This window comes from Trachymyrmex septentrionalis, unplaced genomic scaffold (genome assembly GCF_001594115.1).
Source record: "Trachymyrmex septentrionalis isolate Tsep2-gDNA-1 unplaced genomic scaffold, Tsep1.0 scaffold132, whole genome shotgun sequence".
Lineage (NCBI taxonomy): Eukaryota > Metazoa > Arthropoda > Insecta > Hymenoptera > Formicidae > Trachymyrmex > Trachymyrmex septentrionalis.
In genome coordinates this window covers 541,693-569,476 of record NW_017304461.1, presented here as the reverse complement: position 1 = coordinate 569,476, position 27,784 = coordinate 541,693, and the positions used below count along the sequence as shown (strand labels likewise).

General features: G+C 32.3%; 1 protein-coding gene across 1 annotated transcript; it reads right to left on the bottom strand.

Annotated features, from left to right (window-relative positions):
* Positions 1 to 27,784, bottom strand: LOC108757141 (dynein heavy chain 10, axonemal). The gene is given in 45 exon segments (XM_018501546.1): positions 1 to 250; positions 883 to 1,029; positions 1,116 to 1,295; positions 1,693 to 1,860; positions 2,256 to 2,467; positions 3,064 to 3,367; positions 3,691 to 3,849; positions 3,926 to 4,068; positions 4,131 to 4,332; positions 4,802 to 5,140; positions 5,322 to 6,074; positions 6,313 to 6,467; positions 6,552 to 6,832; positions 7,532 to 7,989; positions 8,461 to 8,755; positions 9,099 to 9,411; positions 9,661 to 9,877; positions 10,050 to 10,245; positions 10,580 to 11,031; positions 11,419 to 11,610; positions 11,997 to 12,188; positions 12,265 to 12,479; positions 12,936 to 13,200; positions 13,576 to 13,853; positions 13,978 to 14,239; positions 14,862 to 15,116; positions 15,470 to 15,730; positions 15,810 to 15,968; positions 16,374 to 16,901; positions 17,296 to 17,549; positions 17,826 to 18,021; positions 18,201 to 18,446; positions 18,555 to 18,692; positions 18,898 to 19,277; positions 19,745 to 20,092; positions 20,304 to 20,467; positions 21,372 to 21,802; positions 22,062 to 22,581; positions 22,700 to 22,944; positions 23,597 to 23,876; positions 23,964 to 24,151; positions 24,609 to 26,474; positions 26,970 to 27,233; positions 27,417 to 27,573; positions 27,679 to 27,784. Coding segments are annotated over 45 exon segments (13,485 nt in total). The 5' UTR covers positions 27,759 to 27,784; the 3' UTR covers positions 1 to 103.

Here is a 27,784-nt window from a genome sequence, read left to right as displayed (position 1 = left end):
TTATAATGAATATTATTAATTAATAATAGACGTATTACTTAAACGTGAAATATACTGAAGAATGCAGCGGTTCTTGTCTTTTTTCTATTAATCTCGAAGATTTTTAATCTGTATTTAACACTAAACAAACACCCTGAAGTATCCAATGAGAAGCATGTTCTGGAGTCGCCAAATTTGCCTCAAAAATTAATCCATCAGCGAGAGCATTTCGTCGATTCGACGTAATATATACGGGAGTTTTAAAAGTATTCTGTAACAAGCGTAAAAATAAGAATTATTCATTTTACGATCTAGAAGTTCTTCACAAAAATTGTGGTTACTTGAACGTATTAATGATCAGTTAAATCGTTTTATTTGAATATTTCAATAAATAGGAAATGCCTTATTTAGTCTGACATGAGTTAAACTTTTGTGTTTAATAATATTAATGTGAATTTATTATAAGATCTGTTCTTTTTAACTAAATTTCTTACACGGTTCATCTTTTCACCTTTTCTTTCTATATTGCAGAAAAAGAAAAAAAAATAAACCGTTCAAAAAGTTCAGCTAAAAAGAAAAAAATCTAGATTTATACTTATTTATAATAGTTCTGTAAATTGCATACCGATTTAATTTTCGGTCTTAAAACGCAATCTCAAAACGAAACTAGAATAGTAATATGAATTGAATCGCAAGTATACTCATATATGTTGTATGTAGAAGAAAAGGGACAAAGTGCAAAATAAAGATATTGCTTAATTAATTGAAAGAACTATAATTAATTAGTCCATTGATTAACATCAATAATAATATAGTAAAGACGGCATGAGGATCGAAACGACTGCCCCGGAAACGTACTATCTTTCTTTTTTACGTCACTATGTAGATCGGCAAATTCAATACCTGTAACTTCAATCTATGAACTTCAATAGGTATTATGGTTAATATTGGTAGCTCTTCAAACAGAACTTTCGGATGCGATCTTTGTAAACAATGCTTCTCGATGTCCCACCTAGCGCCTTCCAGATACAATCCGTACACGTAACAGCCCTGTTTAAAACACGCATGGAAGAGTATAATGCGATATTGTTGCAATTTTAATAAAATATCAAAAAGTAAATGTCGTTGGGATTTGCCTCATCGGGTCTCTCTTCTACGTCGTCAGGCTTGAGAAAGTTGGACACCGTCGTGTAAATAACGGAATGATCGAGGGGCCAATTGTTCTTGCGGCAAGCCATTTGCACCAGAGCCGCCAGATAAGTTTCTGGAACGTGCAATCCGGACAACCATAGCACCACGGGTTCATTCGCGCCGGACTAACAGGGAGAAAAAGTAGACATTATTAATTGCGAAGAGATTAACGCACACCTCTTACAGAAATTTTACTTGGAAGGTATGTAATCATTAATTACTTATTTTGAATATTAAAGTGCTGCATTAATAATGGGAAAAAATTTCTGGTTGAAAATGAAAGAACCAGAAGGTTGTGATCACCAATCAGAAACCTAGTTAATTTAATTAGAATAATAATAGACCAGGAAATTCTGATTTGTTTTCATCCAGAATTCTAATTAATGCAACTAGACTCTTTTTTCAGTATGTATAATTCAGCTTTTAATATTAAAAATGAGTAATTAATTACTATCTTTCAGTAGTAAATTGGCCAAATTAAATTTCTGTAAGAGATGTTGCAACATTTTGCTTAATCCATACCCAGTTCGTGTATTGGTTTATCCTCTTCTGAAAATGGTCCATCCAGCCGGCGAGGTTTTTTCGCGTGTCTGGCGCCAATTTGGCCCATTCTTTAGGTAGCATACCGTTATAGAGTGCCATCGAAATATTCTCTAGCACTGCGTCCAGTCCAATCTCGCCAGCGATGGCCTACAATTTTATTTTGGATATCAGACGTGTTCTTAATTGACAATATCCTAAAACAAATTCTCATTGCACATATTTTTAAGAATTGTACATTTCAGATTTATATTATTATATTTCAAAAAGTTTGAAACTTCATCTCTTCCTTAAATCTAGGACAAAATAAATTCCTCTTTTATTATTAGCTGCTGCTTCTCTTAATATAAATATAGAACAAAATAATTGCATAAAGTTATTATGAAAAAAGTAGAATTTTAATAAAGGTAATATATAAAGATTAATAAAAATGATAAAAATGCATCTTGTGTAGAATCTATACGTAATTAATTAGTTATTAAATAATTAAATAATTAAATTGGATCTATGCATTTAACAGGTTGAAATCTCGAAGGCTTAGTGACCTTTCTCAATTGATTTAATGTTCTCGTAATCGTTTCTATTAACTTGTTGAATCTTTCCAGTTCCTGAAATAGAACGATCGCGGTCGGTGTCACGCCAACGCCGAAATTTCTCTTGACCTTACTAATATCATATGGCGCGGGTATCTTAGTCAAGATTTCCTTCGCTACGTTATCGATGAACTCATCTTTGCTGACACCGATGTCGCTCACGGCTAAAGAATTTAACGTCATTTTAATTATAATGACATATCATTATAATTTATCAGAAAATGCAATAAATTTGAAAGTGCGACTTACTCTTTTTATCCAAGCGAGCTACAAACAGTTTTTAAATAAAATATAAAATTAAAAATTACTTAATTGAAAATTATTGAGAGACAGCTTTCTCGAGAATAAAAGCATAGCAATAAAAATGACGTAATATTAATTTAACTTATTTAAATATATTTATTTTTAAGTATATTTTTGAAAAATCGGGTTAAAAAATTTGTATTTATAATAATTGCTCCAAGTAGATTAACTTACGTTTAAAAAACGTTTAGCGAAATCTTTGTTATGGTTTGTATAAAAATATGAACTATTATTAAATCATTGAAATGTCTTATATAAAACGGTGTTTTAAATGATAATAAGAGATAAACGTTATGAATGTCTTATAAAACATTTTTATAACGTTTATTAAACGTGTTTTTAACGTAACTGTTGCGCTTGGATTACGTCATAATTTTGCCATATGATTATTACGATGGTTATTTAACACAGAAACAGTGTTTTGATAAGGCAAGAAAAATATATAACGTGCTCGCACCGGTTTGCGGTTGAAGTTCTATGAGATGCTTCCACATTCCTTTAACTGCCTGCGTAAAGAATCCAATCTCGGCGTTTGAATGCAACCCAAATATTTCAGGACCGTTCACCAGCGGAAGTTCTTCAATAAATTGTAAGTAATCGTCACGATTTCCTTCTGGCGGTATCACATAGTCGACAATATCGTCCTTGTAAAAGTGAAACGGTTGGTGCTCGTCGAAGAGAAAATCGCCGAAATATTCGTCCATGTAAGTGTAAGAAATGCGCCGATCGTAACTGTCCATCACTCTTCCGCCGTACATTACCTGATTATTTTTGAGCATATAATAATTTGCATTCAAAATTTATACGAAAAAGATACTCAGGATGACAATAAAAAATGGAGATATATTCTAGACCAAAAGTTTGGAAGCACTTTTTAAAAATTAACTTAACATATATATGTATATCTAATATATTCTTTTGTCATTATCCAAAGTATTTTTAGTATAAATTTTTGAAAGTGTTTCCAAACTTTTGGTCTGGAGTGTATATAAATTAATTAAGTAAATTAACTGAGAGCTTATGTTATACTTTTAATATATTGTACTATGATTTTAATATACTAGATCGCAAAATTCAAACATACTTCGCCAATTAAATATTTGAGACTATTCCATGGTACTTCAGACTCCTTCACCATTGTCTTCGTCAAATAAGTGTCTAAGATGGTAACGCACACATTAAAATCTGACTCGTTAAAGTCGTATTTTAAGTTCCATCCAATTTTATTGTACTTTCTTCTTTCCTGAAATGTTGAGAGCACTTTAATAAAAAAATTACTCTGAGGATTAAACATGCAATCACATTAAATATTCGCTTGCCTGGATAACTGCGTGATAAAATGCTAGAACGTAAATTAAATGTTTGTAAAGAGGATGAGAACAACTTTCCAAGACCTGCGGGCGCATGTTAAAGTACGTATTTTGCAAGTTTAGCTTCAATCCACTCGGCGGTTCCGTCACCACTGCAAATAAATTTCATTCAAAAATATGATATATAACTTTTGGAATATAATAAGTATTCTACCTTTTAAAGATTGTTGAAGCATTCCGATTGGAAAACTAGGAGTGGGCTCCGTAGTGAGCCACAAGCGAAAATCGGGATGAGGCTTCTCTATGTTCTCCACGAACTTTTCTAAATTTTTCGTGAAGGACAGCAGTAAATGACAATTCTGCAACATCAGCCATTGGCCTCTTGTTCTTGCTGTTTCCAATAATTCCATTGCGATCTAACAAATAATTTTTAAAAGGCAATTAAATGCAGCTTTTTTAAAATATAAAAAATTAATGTTAATTGTTTACTTAATCGATGTTATTTTATTCTATAAAACAAGCCTGTTCAATTGGAGCTCCAGGAGTCAAAAGGCAAAGCCATCGACGTAAAAAAATATGAGTAAGATTTTAGGAACTATAAAGTGTTGATAAGCGTCATTTAAATCGTATCAACACTTTACAATCCCCGAAATCTTACCCATATTGAATATTTTTACGTCGATAGCTTTGCGTTTTGGCTTCGGAGCTCAAATTGAATAGGCCTGCTATAAAAGATATTAAATATCAAGTTGGTACGAAAAGTTCAAATAACACAATCACATTACTTTAAATTAATATTTAGATATGTTTAAAATTTCTACACAAAAATTTTAACAAAAATCAATTTTAATATAAGTACAAAATGTTTGTTATCGTATATCTTACTTTTTCTTGGCTTTGACCGAGCGAAAGATATTTAAATTTTTCTCCGCCGTAACCGTATCGATCAGCCAACTTCATCAGTTCTGAAATGGGATCCGAACCCGGGCTTAAGATGAAAACTACTGGCATGATCGATGTACTTTCGTCGAAAATCATATCGAAGCTCACGTGAGGCGGCGTAATGTATTGCTTGCCCATGATTTCGATAATGTAATTGATAATACCACGATATACGCGATCGATTCGAAAACAGCGTATCAACATTAACTTTTCGAACGATGTCACTCGCGTACTATAATCACACGGAAATTCTTCAGATTCTGGTGTATCCGAGTCGTACCACTGAAACGGAATTAATTATCTAAATAATCACTTTTCTCAGTAGAATGATATTTTTCTGTGTGTGAAAAAAAATGGAATATTTTTAAATAAAATTCGAAATTATTATTTCCACTATAGTTTCGCGCTAAAATTTACGACATTAAATTATTTGTATAGTTACTGTTTTGCATTTTTAGTTTACCTTCTTCCATTCATCTTCACTATCTCGTATTTCTTCCGGAAGTTGTCCGAACTTCTCTGGGAAATCGCTCGCCAGCTTGACAACATCGTCCCAACCCGATAACGGCAGCCATTTGGTAGGATTCGATTTGGGTACTTTTTCTAGGTTCATACTGCCCTTGATGAAGAATTCTAATTGCTTCTGGTTCACGTTGCCTAACTTCTGTTCTATCTTCACGCAAGTTTGCAGGGAAAAGAGCAACTTGTGCCGCGCGAAGATACCAGTGCAGCCATAATCGTAGACATTCTTTGTTAACATTGGAATAATGTTTTTCAGTCGTTCAATGACCACTGGATTCGGTAACGATCTCTTCAGCGAGCGGATGAACACCTCAATGTAACTGTTCAGTGAGTATTGATACATGGCATTTATGGTGGCCATGTCGATCAGCACGGAGAATAGAATTGCGCCCCGTTCCGCTACCGGACGATAATTTTCGCGAAGTTTGTTGATGTCTGCAGAAGTGATTTCTGCGAGCAACAGCGCTTCCATTACTTCATTGGCGCTGTACTTGATGTTTTTCAAAGTCTCGATCAGCTCGATGTTATCCACCATGTTACCTTTATCCACGGCAATCTCGCGAAGAAGACGGTCTTCCAATTGCCGCAGCAGATTCTTATTCTCGCTAGTTTCCAAAATCAGCGTTTCACGTTGTTCCTCGATGTCCGGTCTTTCAGTTTTCACCACTACTGACAGAAGTTGGTTCTCCAAACCCTGAAGAAAAGTGAGACTTTATTGTATAAAACTTAAATTTGATATATTTATAGTTTTTTAAATTAAAGAAAAATTACTGTTTTCTTGAATAAAATATAGTTATAATGTAATTATAATTATATCGAAAACAAATATTAAGAAACAGAAAACTTGTAAATCAATATTCTAATAACACATATTAATTATGACTTAGCTCATTAATTACGATTGTATCATAATTATAATGAAGTTAACTCACTGCTGTAGTGACCATGTAATTGATGACAACGGCCTTGGCATATAAAGCAGGATCCAGCATCGGATTAGTTATTTTTGTTGTCAAATATATTCTGAATTGCGGATCATAATCTATCTCTTTATCGCCGAGAATGACGAAAGTTCGTCCTTCACTAGCTACAGAAATCAAATCAAAACAAGTTTTAAAACTGCAATTATATATATATCGATTCATGAATTCATTTAAATTGTATAACTTACTTTGGATATTTTTCGATAAGACGTTAGCCAAGATGGGATCAACCTCGTCGGCATCTTGAACGAGCACAGACAGACCATATTTGATTGCTAATTCCATTTGCTTTAAGAAATCTACGTCCGTAAAGGAGAGGATCTTTAGATTCTTCTTCTGCTCTCTTTTCTTGATCCAATTTAATGCTTGTTGTTGGGGATCAATACAAAGCGGAAATCTAGATGCTTTCAGAGTTAGTATACCGTTTTGTACGGATAGCTCGTCTGGTGGAAGACCTTCCGAGTTCCAACTGCAAGTTACATTAAATATTAAAAGCACAATGTTAGTATCGCTAAGCTACACGAATATATTTGTTAGAAAAAAATAGAACAGCGATTACTCATACACTACAGAAGCTAGTTTAGCTTTGCAGTAATGTTACTGTAATCATGCTGAAATGTTTCAATGTTGCTGCAATATTACTGGAATAATCTGTGCCACATGAGTAATAACAATAATTGTTAATCCTAATTAGTATTTGTAAATCCAGCCTTTTTTCAGTTATGCGCTAAACTTTATGAAAAATTATTTATATCAAATGTTTTTGCCTAAAATTAGATTTTAGGCAAAAGCTCTTACATAATTTTAATTAGATAATTTTATTTCTTAAATTATGACTTTCATGTATTAAAAAAAATGTTGAATTACGTTGCAAAAATACTCTCTAAATCCTTTGAAGAGATTTATTCCAAAGAATGCATCAAGTTTTGTCAAGTACATTGAACTCTCAAATATCAAATATAAATTAAAGAAATTCCGAAACGAATACTAATTAGGCGATTAAAACTGTTTTTGTATGACATTTTTCTTTTACTTCTAATTTTTAGAAATTTAATGGCATTTGCAAAATTTTTATTTTAATCGATAGATAAAAAGAAAAATTATATAACAATTACTATGTAGTGATATATCTATCTGTGCTGTATGGATATGCAGGAGTCTCGTTTACTTGGTAATTTCGACGTCGTCGCTCAGTTGTGTTTCGAGCTTGAAGGGCGTTGATAAAGGTAATTCCTTGTCTCGAACGCTCCTCTCCCATTCGCTGTACATTTCATTCCTGAACTCGTAGGAAAAAGGACCGCTGTAAGTCAGAAAGGATGCTCCGAGTAAGCAATTTCCTGTGATCTTCACCAAGTCATCTTGAAGAACCTTCAGATCCTTTTGCCATCGTTCATTCTCGGAGGATAATCCGGAGATGAGTTTCTCAGCAGCCGAAAGACGTCGTTGTAACAAATCTGTTTCATCCTGAAGTCTCTGTCGCTTAATCATCGCGTCGTTATATTTCTCATTTAATTCTTTGATCGTTTCTTTCAATCGTTTTAATTCCGCTTCTTCCTTTTCTAACGCGCGCCTGGCTTTTTCGGACTCCGCTTCGAGTTCTTGAACTCTGTCCATCTTTGGTTTCACCTGAAACGACAGATCAAAAGTAAAATGTTAGCGTAGAAATTTATATAATTAACATTTGACTGTCGTTTTTTATAATTGGTCCCCTTATAAAAATCTTATGACGAGTAACATATTCTAGCTAAAGAGTATTGTTGAAAGAAATATCTTTAATGATTTAATATTAAATATTATTTATTGAAATATTAGTATAGGGTTTATAACGCCGATTCTCACTAGTTTAAATTTTTCTTTTTTTATCGTATTAAAATTTAGAAAATTTTATTTGTATTTTAAATTATTTAGTATGTTATATATATTGAGGACTTAAATCGTGATGAATCTTTAAATAATAAAGAATAGAAAAGATTAAAAGAAAAAAAATGAATAAATAAGAAATGAACAAATAAAGAAATAAATAAATAAAATTAGATTTTAGGCAAAAGTTAACAGATGAATTGTCAATTAAAGCTTACAACATAATGTAATAAATACCTCTCTAAAAACGGCGCAATAATCCAGAACAGCAAGCACGAACTTGTATAAGCCGTATCCTGCTTTGCTGATGACTTGCATCTGATCCAGCTTATCCGACTTCTTCAAATGCGCCTTTACCGCTTGCTGTGTCCGCAGAGTGATCAAGTCGCAATTCATATCCTGCAAGTGCCTCAAGAAATAAGGATCGCTCATCATGCCTTTCGCCCCTTTCCACGATACTTCTTTGACGCCACGAAGCATCGCAACGCATTCCGAGACAATCTGCACTGGTTCGGGCGGAGTGGGAAAAGATCTGAATAGTCATTACTGATTTTTAGCAAGTTTGAAGATTAATATCTTTCGATTAATATTCTACTAGGCGATTTTCTTTACTTTTTTTAAAATTCAATGAATAGTTGATAAATATTAGAAATATTAACAAATCTTAGAAAGGATCAAATTCACAGAGTATTTTTGATAAACTTCAAAAATCTACCCATTATTAAGACTTATGTTTATAAATATCTTTTGTTTGTCACATTACAAGTTATATTATATGTAAAGGCAAACGTATTTATCGGAATCCTTTAAACAGATGAATTTTATATAATATAAAACTTATATAAATAAAGAAAAGTAACTAATCCAGAATGGACCTTATCTCGGTAATATCTGCTTTATCGAGGTCACTCAATGCAAGTTTGGCCGCATCGAGGATCGGTTGAGCCTCCGCTAAGGCTTGCCTAGCTTCCGTTTGTTCTTTGGTAATTATTTTCTGCTTATCCTCAATTTCCTTCATCTTTTCTTCTCTCAGAATCTTTTTTTCCAACTCGATGTCTGTGCTCTTGCCGATAGTATTGAGCAACTGTTCGCAGTTTCTCGTTTGTTCATTTATTTTGATTCTTTGCTTTGCCAAGACTTTATTTAATTCCGTTAAATTCGCCGAAGCGTCTGTGATTTTCTGTAATCCTATAAAAAAATTTTATTATACGAAAACGAAAAACTCCGTCGAAAGATAATTTCTCTTAAATTATACGAAAAAACATAAGACTTTTATTGAAAGATAATTTCTTTTAAAAATGAAATAAGAGACGTAAAGGGTGATATTAAAGAAATATTGTTAAATTTATTGACTTCATATCTTATTAATGAAGAAATATAATAAAAAATAAAATAATTTTGTATAAAAGATTTTTATATAAAAGATTTTGCAACTACCTCCGGAAAGACGCGTGCAGCGCGAAGTTATGAAAGTCTTCTTCTCTACCAATAGATTCAAATAAGTGTTGATAAAATTCATAAAATGCCATGGCGTGACATAATTTCGTCGCCTCAGCTTCGTCGCAAAATCCACTGTATATTGCAATACGGATGTATGTACGTATACAATGTGACTCGCGATCACTTCCTTGTACTCTCGCGGCACGATCTGATTCTGAAAGAAAAGGATTTCTCATTTCATGTTGGAACATTTCAAGTAGAACAAAATGTCATTATCATATCGAAATGGCGTCAAAGTGTCTCCAAAACACTTAAAAGTCACTTTTCGATCAGTCACGATTCATTATGACTTTATCGGGATCTTATTCTGTTTTATTTTTGCTCACGTCGTTGAGTAGAACATTCGCTACCGCTATCAAGGCCTGCTGTGGCCACGGTAACATCCAGTCTATAGTGGTGTTGTTGATTAAACCGGGATAGTTGCGACAGTGTGTCCGTAAAACATCGTTCGATGGACTCATCGCCAACGCTATTCGTAAATTCGCGGTGCATGTCTTAATGAAATACGACCAGACACTCTTCCTAAAATAAAAAAAATTTGATTTTAATACTAAAACATTAGCTCTGCCCAAAGTACTTCTTTATTTAATTCGGTTTGTTCTCTCACAAGAGGTATAATTAAACTATCGTAGATTGTTTGTGTTTAGGTGTAGATTATAAATATTTTGGCATTAAACAAAATGTATAAAACTTATGTTACATTAATTAAGAGTGACTTATTTCCTTGTAAGTAGAATTTACTATCAATATAATAATATATTGTATCACTTATAATATTATCGATATCCTTCTCAGGATTAAACATGTATTTCAAGAATATTAAAATAAAAACGTGTAAAGTGGACAAACAGCTTACTTTGACATATCAAAGCCTGCTTTAACCGCTGCATCTCTGCAGGAAGAGACAATTGTGTCTTTCTCGTCATCGTTGAAGAGAGTCGGTACGAAACCTATCAACATGCTGTTCACCAACTCAAGGAAGCTTTCGTCCTTAATGTGGGCAGACGTGAACATAAACACAATCTTTTTATTTTCCAGACCGACCATGTTATACAAATTCTTTATGTCTTCGCGGAAGGACGCTTGATTGTATCCGCGACGCAGAACGATCTGAAAGACTTGATAACCGGCAGCGAAGGATGCTAACTTGATCACGGATTTCTTGCCGCTGCCACCCGTACCAATGACCAGTACGTGACCGCAGTGCATCCGAAGTGCACGATGCACTCTGGTCAGATGCTCTAGCGCGTCATTGAAGAGAACCATGTGCAGCTTTATTCTGTTCCTCTCGTTGTATTCTTCGAAAATCTGTAGGTAGCACAAAGACATTTTTTAAACATATATTGAACATTAATTTAATTCTGTGAAGTTGACGTTAAAATCTGTCACACAATTACTGATGCTGGATCTGTGATATTTATTAAAAGACACTAATTAATTTCAAGGAACCAAAATGACATAATTCATATACAAAAGAATGTGTATGAATATTAATAAGTTTATTTTAATAACAATGATTTAAATTTGCAATTGTAAATAAAAAATATAATTAAGTAGAATTAGTAGGACCCACTCCTCAATTCCAGGTTAAACAACGACGTTGCTTGAATAATATTTAGAGATTTTTATAGATAGGAATGTTAATATAACATAGAAAAGTAATTAAAAATTATATATTTAAAGAAAACACTTGACCTCTAGAAATAAGCTGTAAACTGCTTCATAATCCAACAGATCCTCATAAAATCTAGGCTTATCTTCATTGAAGGCATTCCTGAAATCGCCATACAGTATCGGGTCTCTTAAACTGTATTCAATCACTTCAGGTTCTAGTTCCCAACAAGTTTGTATTTTTTCATTCAATTGCTCGATTACTAAATTTTTATCCTGGAATAGCAAAATTATTTTAAAAACAAATCTTTAATTCTTCTTTAATTATTAATGTGTGTTAGATTTCCTAGATTCCCCATACCTTATAAAGTCGTGCTACATGTATAAATGTTATTTATATACATTATTATATTTAACGTAAATTGTTTGACAATTAAAAACTTTTTTCATTTATCTTTACTTTTAAAAAATGTATGAAATATTATCAATTTAAATTCATTTAATTGTAGATCATAAAAAAAACTAAAAATTGAAAAAAATGAAAATTGAAATGTAATGTTGAGATGTCAGAAATACTCTACGTGAATAATTACGTTGAAAAAAGCCACGCGAATATATAATGTAAGATTAATGTACAGGAAAAAAAGGAGAAGTCTTATTACTTGCACGCTAATGAGGCGATCGCATATAACTCTGGTAACCTCGTTTCTCCAGAGTCTAACAAACTGTTGTACGGTTACGAAAAAGAAATTAGGCTGGGTCTGAAGCAATCCAGCCATAATTCTTGAGAGATCCCGCATATTGAAAATATAGTGAAACTTGGACGGAGTCGGCAGTAGTTCCTTCCTAACTATCTGAATAGCATTATGTTGTTAATATACATATCTCACTTAGAGATATAATGCTATACGTAACGTGACGCAAAATTACCTTGTAAAGTTCCAACGTCAATTGTACAAGTTTGTCTGCGATAGATAGAATTTCCTCCGAAAATGTTTGCAGATGTCCGGATAAAATACTCGTGTAAATATAATTCAGAGTCTCGTTCGTTGGTAAAGTTACGTTGCAAACTGAGAACATTGAGATAAATCGCGGATCAACTTCGTTCCTACCACCACCGGGTTCTCCCATAGCTGCTAAATAATCTACAAAAAATATTTTGTACTGCGACCAATTAATTAACATAAAAATAATGTGTTTAAAAATGTAAATTCTAGGATAAAATGCGTTAATTTTACATATTATAAACAATTAATTTTACTGAAGAAATATGCTTCCACGATTTATTTACAAACTGTGTCAATATTACACCTTCTATGTTAATTTTTTACATAATGGTTGTGTTACTTTCTAACATTCATTTCGTGTTAAATTAACACAAAGATTTATGTAATTTGTATGAAATGAATTTAACACAAATTTTTAACTGTTACAGAAAATACATTCGTGACATAAGTCTTCAATTAATTAAACATACATATTATAAGCGTATATTAAATCCTCGATGTCGACAAATGATGAAAAATTGATAAAATTATTGCTAGGAAAATTGATTTCGTGTTTTTAAAAAAGCATTTTTGATACTTCCTGAACATACTTACAAATATCTTTCATATATTTCCAATTCAAATCGCGTCCGCGATCATAAAAGCCACCCTTTTCAAACAATAGTTTAAGAAACGCGATGGGCTGTTGGGTTCCATAAATATCCACGATTGGCATATTCATGTCGTCGATGAAAACTATTAATTTCTTTCCAGGCGGGGCTCCGAATACCTCTCTCGATCTTTTTTCCACTACCGATTCGATATTCGTTTGCACGTCTACTGAAGTGGTTCTTGAGGAAAAGTTTATTAAGAGCTGTTCCTATTTGTCATAAATTGTTGATAAATATAAATTTTTCGTATCTTATTGCATCGTTTTCTTTCTTTTATGTATTATATCATATATTTTATTGGAAAATTATTTGAATAAAACACAAAGCGTTTCAAAAGGAGAGGTCAATATTTTGGGCGATGATGGCATTGATAATCTTAACTAAAAAAGTTCATATAAATGTGTGTTCTATTCCGAACGGTTTCCGAGATTTCCAAGCAAAAATTTATATAACAGTTTTATGTGAACAGTTTTACTTAAAATGACAGACCATCATAATATTGACATTTTCTCTTGAGACACCATGTATAGAAAACAGTTACTAATTAAGTTGATTTCTTCGATATAGGTTTTTTTTTCACTTACGTATTTTTCGGGATTCAAGTTTCTTAGAAACTCATGAATTATCGCCGTTTTCGATGTGCCAGTTTCTCCGACCAACAATACCGGTCTCAGTACATTGTTCATGAGATTTACGAACCATGTAGTACGCAGAGTATCAGTTGTTTGCACTAAAATGTCCGAAAAGTTCTTCTGTCTGTCATGAACATACGTTGGTACCAACCACTGCCATGCCATCCAAACCTTTTTCTTGATATCCAGTACGTAATCGTAGATGGTTGGAAAAGATACAGGTATAAATTCTGAGCAAACATGCACATTTATTTTTTAGTTAACGAGCAAAAGAAAAGATACAATAATCAGATCATCTTATTAAATTTATTTAATTTCCGTATTGATTAATTCACTTATTTTTATTGAGCTTACTGGCGGTCGCTAGTTCAACGGGTGTGTCTTGCACTAACATAAATCCACATATTTTCTTTATGTACTCATCAAATTTGGAGCGCGCCTCGTCTACAATAGATGCACCGAATGACCAATAGCACGCTTGAATGTATATTGCCTCCCAGAGCTCCTCTTTCGTCACCAATAAATTGTTCTTTTCATCGATTTCTGATTTTTGTTTTGCCGATTGATATTTTAATGTTGACAATAAACCATCAAATACGAAGCAAAATTGAGTTACCTTCGGAAACCATGCAAAAAATGTTATTAATAAAATATTATGTAAAGTAAAAAACATTTTGTATTTGTATTAGAGACTTTCTGTCTTCCTAGTTAAAAAATTTATGAGTAATTAAACAAATAATATAAAAATCATATTTTTTTAAATGTAAATTCTAAGATAAATAAATATAAAATGTGTTAATTTAACATATAATATTATAAATTTTAATTTTAAAGAAATATGATTACAAATTGTATCAATGTTCTAAAGTAGATCTTAGTACTTAAATAATTCTGTGTAAATTTATATACATATCCAATTCTGCAAACCGCGCTACGAAATCTTGTTTTAATGATGAACAAAAGAGCAATAATATCATATATTAAATTGACAAACAATTTATTAATATTGATGCTAATAAGCAGTTTTAATAAACATCTTTTATTTACTTAAGTATTGAGATCCAAGCAGTGAGAATACCGAACATAAGATTTCTCTTACTTTATTAGATTTATTCTCTTCAGTCTAATTTCGTATTATAATTGTGTCAGTAATTAATTTTTATATCAGTAATGCGCAACCTTTTAATTACCACTACAATCATAATTGTCCACAAATCAATAGTCAATCTAGTAATTACCATATTGAGTCCAGTTTGCGGTATAATTGTCCGAAGAGGTTCGACTGTTTGAGAGCCTAACATTCCTTCGACAATAAGCTTAAGTGAGCCATGCACATATTTCTCGCACATTTCTCGAAGAAAATCTTGATCGGCTTTGTTTTTGGTTTGTATCCACTTGTCCATATACGGTTGGTAGCCTAGATTTTTTGGGTCTACATAGATCATACCCGCTCTTGAAACCGTTGCAGGTGAGGCATACTGCAAGTCGCCTACCTTTAGCACAGAGATCAATTTATTTTTTAATAAAGTATCTAGATCTTTAGAATTATTAAAAATGTCTATTTTTTTTTTCTATAATTTAATTCATTATAACATTATTATTCTTAATTCTTTTTTCATTGTAATTTGTTTCAAAACTATTATTAATTCATTATGAAATCGTAGTTATATCATATTTATGGTATAATTTTTATACAAAGAGCGACAGTAAAATCAGTTACAAACAATACCTCCTATCGGCTTTATGCTCATATTTATTTGAATATCGTCTTATTCAAACATTAAATTAATTTTTCTAAATTGTCCCTTACAATTCAATAATCGATATTATATCCACATTAAGTTACCTCAAAAAGCAGACTACAATAATTCTGCAATTTGATCCTTTCTTGATTGGCCAGAGTCAATAGCTTGTTATCATCCATTACCGAGTTCATGTTTTCGATCCATAAACAATCAACATCCCCGTCGAGAAGTATGTATCTTCGTTCATCTTTACTGGAATCTAGCGGTCGATTAATTTCTCGAAAGATATTACTCAAAAGACCATCCGTCCATTCTCGTGTTGTAGAATCTAGCTTTCCGTACAGCTCGATGACGGTGCAAGCCTTTAAAAATCATGATGACATAAAGAATTTTACAATAAAATTTAACAATGCTACTGTTATAATTAATTATTATTCACACCTTAGGGTTCAAAATGTGCAATTTTGTGGGTTTACCAAGGTACGTTTGTGCTCTGCAGAGCGTTTTAATGACCACTGTCTTACCACCGCCGGTGGGACCAATAATCATCGTAGAATGTCTAATCATCATCATTTCGTATAACTGAATGACTTTATCAACCTAGGCCGAGTTATTATGTTTTTTTATTATTTTTGTTAATTTGAAGTTTTACGACTATAATAGCTAAATATATAGTATATGTATGCACGGAAAGGATGTTACTAAAGTATCAAAAAATTTAGCTAGACAGATCTAAAAAAATAATGTTGTTGACTATCCAAATTATTACATAAGACGCTAGCCTAATAACTGATATCGCAAAAAATTTTGACATTTTAGTTCGATTGTTTTTACATAATTATTTTTTGGTCTAACAAAATTATTTTCTATATCTAACTATAAATCTATTTATCTTAAAAATATGTTTCTAGCTAAATTTTTATCTTAATAAATTAAGTTTAGTATTAAATACTTTAGCAAAACCTTCTTTCATGCAATGCATTAGAAATCTGGAAAACTATTTACTTGCTCAGGTAAAACAATGTAGCCACGTTCTTTTAATATCGCTTCAACCGCTTCATTAAAATCTGAATAGTGCATTCTGGGGCAATCCAAGTCAGGAAAGAGATCTCTGATCAGACCCAGGAAGAGCGGCACGTCGTCATATATAAACTTAGATAAGTTCATGTCTCTAAGGGCTCTCATCAGCACGACGTTTTCGGGTAAATCATTGGAAGTTTTCTTCAACTGGCCGGCCGTATTAAGCACAGCTTTAAGGGACCTCAAGCCAAAATCATAGTGTGTTTGTTTGCTCAGCTGTTCGCTCGCCAGTTTATAGAGAACGGTCATCTTCTTTGCGAGCAACTTCGCCGTCAAAAAACCGGCGCTAAAAAGCTTAATCTGACAGATTAACTCGTTATCCGGCACTGTGCAGACTACTGGTCTAAAGAGGGCTTTAACAGACTCTGGTAACTCTAGACTACCGGCGTATCCTGGATTCATGGTGATAAAGATTCCTATCTTCGAGTCCATTACGATATCTTGACCCTCGAACTTTTGAAGAATATTTTGGTTATTATAGAATATAATATATACATATAATAAATAGAAATAGGAATTTATATTTAATAAAAATTTGTTTATATTTATCATATATAAAATAATGGAGAAATTAATATAATCATATTAGATAAATATATATTTATTTAAAAAATTAAGAATAATGTAGGTTTAAATTAGAATAAAAATAGAACTTTACTACAGAAAAGTAAAAATAGAATATCAGACATGAACATATATTAATATTATAAAATACTCTTCTTTATATATATATATATACTAAAATTATTCTATTAATTTATACAAAAATTTTAATATAATATTGTGGCTATAAATAACTCGTATTATTCCCGGCACTTCGTGCTTTTCAGTTTAATGAAATATATACCGTAAATCTTTGAGCTTTAACTTGTAGTGCCGAGCGTATAGTTTGAAGCTGGCTCGAAATAACAGAGACAACAGCACTCTCGATATGATTGAATTCGTCGAAACAACCCCATGCACCACACTGAGCGAGACCACCCAGAATCTTTCCAATCGTGATATAGTCCATTTCTCGGCCGCAATTAGTTACGATACATAAGAGCCCTAGAGCTTTCGCTAAATCTTTGACTGTCTCAGTCTTTCCAGTTCCAGCAGGACCTAAGTGTTAAAAATTAAGAAAACGCAGTTTTATTATTATAAACTATTACTTAAATCATTAAAAAATTAAAACGGATAAATTAAAAAAGTATTTGCGCTGATATTTTCGAATACCACGTAATATTTCACTTTTTCCAATATATCTTTGTATTTATAATTACAATACAATATAATTTCTACAGTATAATTTGTTTTATCATGGCTAGATATTTAAGATCGATGAGAAGCTTATCTTGAGATATTTGCAACTCTGTCATATCTATATGCATTACATACCCGCCGGTGCAGCGCCTAATTGCATCGAGAGAGCTTGCGTAATAGTGAGATATATTCTGTCCGTCAGTGGCGTAATGACCAATCTGCCATTAAGACCCATGTACTCGTAACCGTATTCGAAAGTGCCTGTGCATTGATTCATCCATACATTGTCCAGGTCATGAACCCAGTAAAATCTATATACGAAAATACTTAGCTGTAGATTACAATAATTGTAAAAGTAACAGCACTTTTATATAAAGCATATTTATTAATTTTTAATATTGTTATGACTATCAAAATTATATTGTTTAATATAAAAAAATTAAAATTGTATTATTAAAAGACTTGTATTGTTTACATTGTATTGTTGAAAGCTCGCACTGTTTAAAAGACTTGTACTATTAAAATTTGATAAAGCCTACATATTTTTATATAATAAAAAAATTACCTTAATTGGCTTTCCCATTCGAATTCTGTAGGATCCGTAATACTGTCTCTAACAAAACCCTCGACAATGTCGCGAATGTGCACGTAGATAGTTAAAACCATGTCAATCTTCTTTCTGTCATTATTTGTAAGCGAACCGGTACCCATCAATGTCACCACTTCGTCCAGTTGAGTATTGAGTTGTTGTAAATACTACATAAAAATAAAATACTACATACATAAAAAAAGAAATACTTTTTCATATTCAATAACAAATGATAAAACATGACACAAATTATATTCACAATTTGTGAGCATTACTTCTTTCATAGCGCGTTTATTTCCCTGGGATATTTTATCGAAAACATTCTCGACTTCTGCAGTCCACCATATTTGATTGGCTACGAGAATCATCATTCCTTGAAAGTCGAGTATCCACTGAGTTATTGGTCTTCGCACCTACGTTTACAAAATAGTGAAAGTTATTATATACAATTTCTAAATAAAAGAATATTTTAATTTGTCAATTAGTTTAAAGTAGAATATTTTAATTTGTCAATTACTTTAAAGTGATACATTAAAGGAGAAAGTATGAGATATTTTAGAAAAATGTTTTTTTGAAGAGCAAATAAACGGAAGTAACGTGCGATAATTCAATATAAACCTTGCCGTAATTGTAGACCGCTTTCTTTGTTAGATATCGATTCGATCTTTTCATTTCTTCGAGAGCCAGCCCCATCCAGATTTCGACCTGATCTTCCACGGACACGGCATTTCTGAAATCCATAACTTCTCTTTCGCACGATACGAGAGCCGTAAGCATCTGTTTATCTGATATTATGAATTTATCGAGATTATCGAACATCTTTCCTAAGTGTTCCTGAATTGCCGTAGGACTACTACTGCCGAGAATACTCAGCAGTTCTTCGTCGCTAATAAAATTGAATCTTGGGAATATAATGCGTTTATTGCACAAATATTCCGTCAAAGACTTTTGGCACTTCTCGAGGGCTGCTATCATAGTTTCAAACTCACTCTTTCGACCTAATATTTAACAAATAAGTAAATAATTATTTTTTAAATTTTTTCTAATTTATTTTATATTTTATGAATATTTCTTATAAGTTTCTTATATGTATATTTTTTATATATTTTCGAAATTTTCTTGGCGACAATTTTTCCTAAAATTCTTTATATATTTTTTCAAAATTTTTATATAATCTTATAATTTAAAAAAATTTTTTTAGCTTTTTATACGAATTGGAATAATCTTTTTAGAAATGTAAAAAAATCTAGATCTTTTCTAGAAATTTTTATACATATTTGTGAATCCTGAAATATTCTAAAATTTCTCATTTTCCAATCTCTGCAATAAAGTTTAAAGAAGTACATGATTTTTTTTATAAATCTTCATATTATTTAAAATATAAAAATTCTTAAAAATATGTTATACTAATTTTTTTCAACTAGATTAACTTTAATAATGAGACAAACTAATTCTCTTTAAGTACCATGAATCAAGCAACATTCCAAAACATTGAGCCTCTTCGACGTGTCAATCATGATTTTTCGATAAACTTGATCGATATTATCGAATTGTTTTGTTTCGTCCGGTAAGTGAAAGCGAATGTCGCCACCCACGAAAATACCCTCGAGATATAACCACTTTCGCTGAAGATCCACCCACACTTCCAGAACTTCGGAGATCGTATGCATTGTGCGTTCCCATTTTTGTACGACATTGAGAAACGGCCCGATGAATTGCGAGGATGCCATGCTGTGTACGTTCAACATGTTATCTTCGAGTACCAGATTCAATTCGTCAAGTGGTCCAAGAATAAAGCCGCGCTCTTCTATACCTGGAAAATGCAATCAACAATCGTAGGATTATATATCTCATTATAGTTATAGTTTAATGATAATTATTTTCAGATATGTGCTTAATTAAATTTTTAGATACTTTAACAAAATCGTTCTTTCCATGAACTAATTTTTTTTCAAATTCAAGTCTTATATACTCGCATACTTGTTTGTTCAATAATAATAATAAGTTCATATTTTTCTAAATACCTTTATAATGTTTTATCATATTAAATTCCATGGATTTCCATATTTCTGTTAATTCTTTTATGCCTCTTTCTATCGAAAGTTCTTTCACGGCATACATTACAACATCTTGTGCAATATCTTGATATTTTCCCAGTTCCATAGCGAACATATTCTCTAAAGTAAATCTGGAACGATCCAATATTCAGACTATTATATTTATGTACTTAAAGCGAATATTGTATGGCTTGAAGCTTACCCCTCTATGGTAAAAGATTTTTCTTGCGCCATGTTTATATCACTTAAAAAATGTCTATGTAACTAATTATACTTTTACAAAGTAAGTATCAAATTATATGCACTTGATTAAGTTTATGTTGGTCGTTAACAATAAATTATGTCTCTTGCGACAATCTGTAAACAGACTCGTGTAATTAAAAAAAAAGAAAATAATATGCAAGATACTTGTTAATTTAACTGAAAAATTATATACAGATTCGATATAACTATTATTCTAAAACAATTTACATCTCGCAACGTAAACGTTTGTTATGTACGCAAGTATTAAAAAATACAAATATGTTCGCATGTATATTCTATATTTATATGGAAAGGATGGTTTTGTTGAATTATTTAAAAATTTAGCTAGATTTGAAGATAATTTTATTGAACTATTCAATTATGTAAGACGTTTAAATTCACTAGAATATAAAAACTTTTTGGAATACTGCTTATCTATCATGCTTGAGATTCCTACGTATTTATTTTGATGTGTCCAACAATATTACTTTCAGTTTTGCATTTAGCTAAATTTTTAGATACTTCAGCAAAATTGTTTTTTTTATTTGTGAAAATATTGCACGTTAATACAATTGCACTATGCAAATAAAAATAATATAAATAAAAAAATCAATATTCAGATATAATAAAAGATAGATACAAAAATGCAATTATCATAAATACACAAGTCTAATAATTATCCTTCTCTATGCTCTTATATATTATTTTTTTCGCAACTAAAATCAGTCTATCAAGTTATCTGTTTATTCGTACGTCTAATTAACACTCGTTAATTATTCGTCATCCGCACACCTGTCCGGGTCCATATCGAAATACTGTCCGGTCCTTCTCATCAACTCTTGCCAGTGTCTTTCGCGCATAGCTTCGTTTTTCAGCTCGATGAAGAGCGGCACCGAGTTCTTGAAGTCCTTCATGTTGGTCTCCAATGCGTGGGCAACATTCAAACTTCTGATGGATAACGGCAGCAGTCGAAACTGCCTTATAAAGTGTTCCATACCGTCGATGAGTTGCTGCGGATTCAAATTCACCCACAGAGTCTTCGCCCAGACTTCTCGTGAGCGTCTCTGTTCCTTGTAGAGATTATACAGCACTTCCATGCTCTTGTATTCCCTTTTGATCTTGAGGAGAGTTGAATAATCGGTAGACGATAAGTTAAACAAATTTTCTAACTTTATTAGATTCAGCCGCTTTTCCTCGTATTTATTAATCAGCTTGCCATATTCCTATATAATAGAAGAAGAATAAAGAAATCTTTTAACTTCTGACTTTATTCTTATCAAAGATGTGATATTATTCAAAAAATTTAGAAAAGTTAATCAAAACTCGAAACGTATTTTAGAAAAATGTTTTTAAGAAGATATAATTAAATTATTTATAAATAATTTTAACTTTTTATAAATAATATTATCTTTAATTTTTTAGAAGAATGTTTTTAAAAGGATATAATCATATTTATAATTATCCCTTTTAAATTTTACGTACATCCATTTTTTTCAGTCCTAATTCCAGGTCGTCCCCGATACTTCCGGGACCAAATGTCTCAAAATTTTCAGCGAACATCGCGGTATCAATCAAGAATTGCTGGATTTCTTCTTCAGTAAGCTCGGAAAATTTTTCGCTAGTGCTTTCTAAAGTCAAAGCTCTGTAGAGCCCTTCGAGATACAACGATTCCCAGTCTCGTTGCAATTCATATGCCATCGCTTCGTCCGATGAGGAAAAAACGATCCCATGGGCGCGCATAGTTTGAAAGCACTCCTGATAACAGACAAATTGCACTTCGGCTTGTATCGCCGTATTTCTCACGTCGGTGATGGCTTGCATGATTGACACAAAACGATCCAGTCCCGTAACCACCAGCTCGATCTTGCCGCGAAAGGTATCGATTCGAGTTTTAAGTTGGCCCATAGCCAATACGGTATCAGACAGAAGATAATTCCCTAAAACTTGTTTCCATTCCTTTGCTTGATGCTCGATGCCTGATAAAAGTGGTTTCAGGTTGAGCCTTTGAAAAGAAAGTAAATCGGAGTACAATAGAATTAAAAAATAAAAAGTTAATCCTTCGATATAATGAACTTTTCTCATTATTCTTTTTGTTAACAACGTTACAGTTTTATATTTACCGTACACTGTTTATGTCAAAATACAATGACATGTCTTCGAGTTCCTCCAAAATGCCTTCATAAAATGTAAACTTTTCGTCGTATTGTAAAAGCATAGGTTTCGTCGATGCAAATTTTTCACAAGCCAGATTTTTATCAAATGACCACAAGTTGCTATATTTCTTCCATTTATATAGGTATCGCCAACATTCAGCCGAGATTCTATGCGCTGTATCGTGAATCGCTTTTACAAGTTCGTTAACTATCTGTAGTAATTTTAAATCTTAAATCACATTGCGTAATGCTAATAATAAATTTTTTTAAACATGTTATTAAATTATCATAAAATTTAATATAATAATCAATGAACTCTTTAGTGAAAAAAATTCTCATAAAATGTTATAATGTTTTTAAGAATTTGTCATATATTATTCAATAAAAAATAAGAAACACTTTTAAAACACTCAAAATTGTGGAATTTTTAGATCGTCAAAACTCTCAGTAAAAAATCATTACAGATAAAAAACAATAAAAAATGTATTTTAAAACTTAAAACTTGTTAACAAACTTGTTAAAACTTGTAAACAGCTAAAACATGTTTTAGCTGTTTTTAAAAGATTTTTATTTTTCCAGTTTTGTATCTTTCTAAAAATCACATTGTTATATTCTTTAAAATTACATACACTCAATAGTCTGTGCTTTGATAAAAATTTTCTTAAAAATTTTAATACTTTTGTACAAAAAAGAACAGAGTTTTACTTACAAAATGCTTGTTTAAAAATTTTCTCTTTTTTAACAATTTTTCTTGATCAAATTACGCGACTTTGAAGCTAAACCTGCATTTCTTATAATCAATAAAAATTCTGAAAAATTATATGAACAATTCTAAGAAAAATTTTTATCAGGACTTTACTCAACTCGAATGCTCATCACGTCTTCGAAGAAGCTGAAAGTGACTAAATCCTGTGAGTGCTCCTTTCTTTGCGGCTTGCACTGTAAGCAAGTTCCATTCATCCATCTGGAGAATCCTTTCAGCCTTTCAAGTAAATCTTGTACATCGTGGCAAATGATACTAAAGATTTCGTTGGGCGATGGACGTAATATTACCTCAGATGTTATTAATAATGCGTCTACTTGGAAGATTGGCTTAGTGTTGTTCAACATTTTGTTCAGAACTTCCATATTTCTGACCATACATCTAGAAAGTCAATCAAATGACGATTTTGTAATATAAAAAATTTATTTTAATGTAATTATCATTTTTACTGTTAAAACAGATATATACATTATAAAGGCAGCAAAGATTTGCTTTTCATATTTTTTGTACAAGATTTGCATAGCTGGACTTGTCCCAGTAGAAGTACCCAATACTATACTTTCTAGTTTCACAAGCATCGGACTAATCGACTGATAAGTCTTTAACATTGACGATACCAGTTCAGATCGTCGATTTTTTATCTCCATAAAATATTTCTATAAAGAGGAAATTAAATATATATTTAACAATAAGAGACAATTCCATTTTGTTAAATAATGTTTACAATAAAATCTCCATTATTCATAAAAATTAACATTTTTCTAAATATCTTATTTTAAATATCTTATTTAAAATAACTGAATTTACATTTTCAGATACGTTATTTTAATGTTAATTGTTTACTTACTCATAAAAATTGTATTATTTAATATTAATTGTACAAAAAGGTTAAATATCACTTATACAGCATAAAAATTTGCAGCAACAATGTTGGAACGTTGCTGCAATATTACTGGAATGAACTGAGCGTATGGGTAATTTAATAAAACCCGTAGAAATTTCAAAAATATTATCGTAAAATGTCGTCAAATAACAAAATCACATTATGTGTGTTAAATTAAAACAAATACAAAATATCTGTAATTATATTATGAAAAAAAATTTATATAATACCTTGCATGGTAAAAGATCCTCTGATTCAGCGACTTCCTTCTTCGTGGAAAACAGATAGTACGATTGCAATTCAGATTTTATTCGACTATCAAGCTCTTTCTTCATCTGATTAACTTGCTCGACAATAGAGTTTAAGTTCTTCAATATTCTGTGACAGGCGGCCGCATAATCCGAGATGGTCAGAGAGTTCCAATTGAACCGTGTCACTCCAGGTTGTATGTTCTTCTCAACATCCTGTAGAGTCTGCTTTAGCAATTGTATGTCCGCTCTGTCCAGCATATCTAGGATGTTATTGTACTGATCGATCACTTTCGTGATGACGTCGATATCCGCTCGTAGTCGATTTTTCTGAATGCCAACGTCTCTGATAGTCGTAGGCAGTTCGAAACCCAACTGCTCCATTAGTTCCGCCTCTCTGATGACCTCGAATATCTCCCAATCGAAGTTGATCTGAAAGCGGAGCTGACACTCTACCAAAATGGTGCCACTCATAAATTCTGGCCAAGTAATCTTCGCGCGAACGAAGTCGTGTTTATCGAAGGATACGGATGAAGTTTTATCATCCTTCGAGGATCCTCTGGCATCGACCTTCACTTCCAAAAGTGCTTGCATTCTAGAGTCCGCGGCACTTACGATCTCTGCGCTGGGCTTCGATATCACACCATCCATCTTCAGTGCGGATTCATATGGAGATAGGATAGTACCCACATTCTTGACCTTCATTTTCGACGCATGAATTACATTTTTCATGGCTCGCTCTTCGTCCGGGAAGGTTAAAGTGGCTGGATAATCCCGTTCAACCCGTACTATCCTCAGCACGCTCTTTTTCAAGGTAGTAGTCACCGTCAGCAGTGCTTTTTCTAGCCACGCATTAAATGTCACCCTTTCGAAATTCTTCAACTGCTTCGCAAGATCGAAATACTGGCTGAACGCAAGCAGTTTCAGCTCACTGTGCTTCAGTTCGCGCACTTCTTGGAAAATCAAAACTGGCCTGCGTAATCTGTGGAACAACTGCTTCACCCAAAAGATCGCTCCCGCCATCGGCGGATGATACGTCAATAACGGCGGATGCCATTTGCCACGATGATATATGCTCTCTACGGCGTTAATCTCTTTGCTAAATTGTTGCATAATAACATTAAACTTCCGGAACAACAGGTGTTGAATAGTGGCACGGGTCTTCATATTCTTAAACTTGAGCAACATCTCCAGTGAATTCTCGGCGTTGATCAACACTATGAAACATTCGTCGATGTAGAATTTGGCTTTATCTTCCAAAAACGTCACTTGCTCATAAAACCACGCGATCAACGCTTCCCAATTCTCCTTGTTGAATACATTGAAGATGTCAAAATCAGCTTCTTCGATCGGCACTATTAGTGCGTCCACTTGTTTCACCACAGCGTCAATCTGCGCCGGATCATTTATGATAGACTTCAAATCGGGCCCAAAGATATTATAGAAGTCTTGTAAGACACTGGCGATTTTGTGGAGGTCGCTGCACACCTCAGCGATGTACTCAGTGTCCTGAAAGAGACGCTTCTGATCAAATTCCCAGCGAACTCCCTTTCCCGACAGTTCAATGTCCAATCTGGTCTTCAGGTACGATTGCTTCCATTGTTTCAGCATCACATTGGCCATATTCGTCTTTTCCAGAATCTCTTCTAGAGGTTTTTTAAATAATCGAACGATCGCTAAATTCTGTTTGACATTTTCGCAGAGCTGCCACGATATTCGGTCCATTAATAGCATCAGTCTTTCTTCATGGCCATAATAACTTGATAATATCCATAGCATTCGCAATCCTTCCATCAATGAAGGAATGCACTCCGATATAGATTCAAACAAATCCGATTCGGTAATCAACTGCGATGTTAATAAATAATGGAACAGTATTATTAAAATATTTGCACAAATTCTATATTTTTTAATTAGTTTAGAATTGACCTTGCTTCAGCAAAAATAGATTTAGCGCATTTTACAACTGTTTTATCTTTAATATTTAGAACATTCATTTAAGGAATTCAAAAATTTGATCGGTAAATTTTTGAATTTCCAAATAGTATAAAACATTCTATGAAAATTTTTATAAAATATAAATATTCTCAATTTTGAAATATTTTAATAAAATATTCTATAAATATTCTATTTCAAAATTTGTATTTATAATAAAAAGAACATTCATAGAATGTTCCTCAACATTTTGTAAAGTTAGATAATGAATTGCGCATATGCAATATACTCTAATAATACAAGACGTGCTCAGGATGATCCTGAATACGTCTGGAATATGTTTTAAATATCCTGGAACATGTGTGGGATATGTTTAGATTTAAATTAAATAATTCTTAAAATCTTTACCTTAAAATACCTTAACAGCGTTTCAATAAATTTATTGGTGTCCCTAGCTTTAACATAATGCTTCCAGAGTTCGGCCTGAAAATCGTGAAAGCTGGAGGCGATCAGCGAACCTGCTTGTTCCAGAAGAGTAAGGATCCTCTTAACGATAGGCATTTTTAATTGTTCAACTAACATCGTTAATCCAGTTTCGCAGTTCTGCCAATATTGATGCACCGCTATTGGTCCCTTTCCTTCAGGTACTTTACTCTCGTATGACTCCATTATCTAAACGATAATAAAATAAAATGTTTTAATACGTGCTATTATTAAGATTTAACTTTTATTATTTACAGACGAATTATTTTAATTTTCACGACACATGGATATACTAATGTAATAAAAAACGGTAAATAAATTAGACAAAAAGTATACAAAAGAGAAATACGAAAGAGATACTAAATTATTTACTTTCTGGATATGTCTCTCCCATGACATAATTACTTCTTCCATTTGTTCAATAATATCCTTATTCTTCACTAACATATCATCTGTTATCGCAGGATCGTCTAGCTCTGAAATCTTCGGCATCGTCAGTAAGATATCGCTTTCGATATGTTCCAACGTCCTATATTACCAAAATAAAAATCACAAAGTTATCAATATAAAAAGAGAAAATCTAGGAAAAAATCTGATAAAAAACATCTAGTCTTTGGTATAAAATAGAACTAACCATTCCGTTTTCTCAATTAAATTATCAAGATAATCTAAAATGTCTCTTTTGAGCTGTTCGTTCACTGGCTGTTTCTTCATTTCTTTCGAATGAACTGATTTGCTGG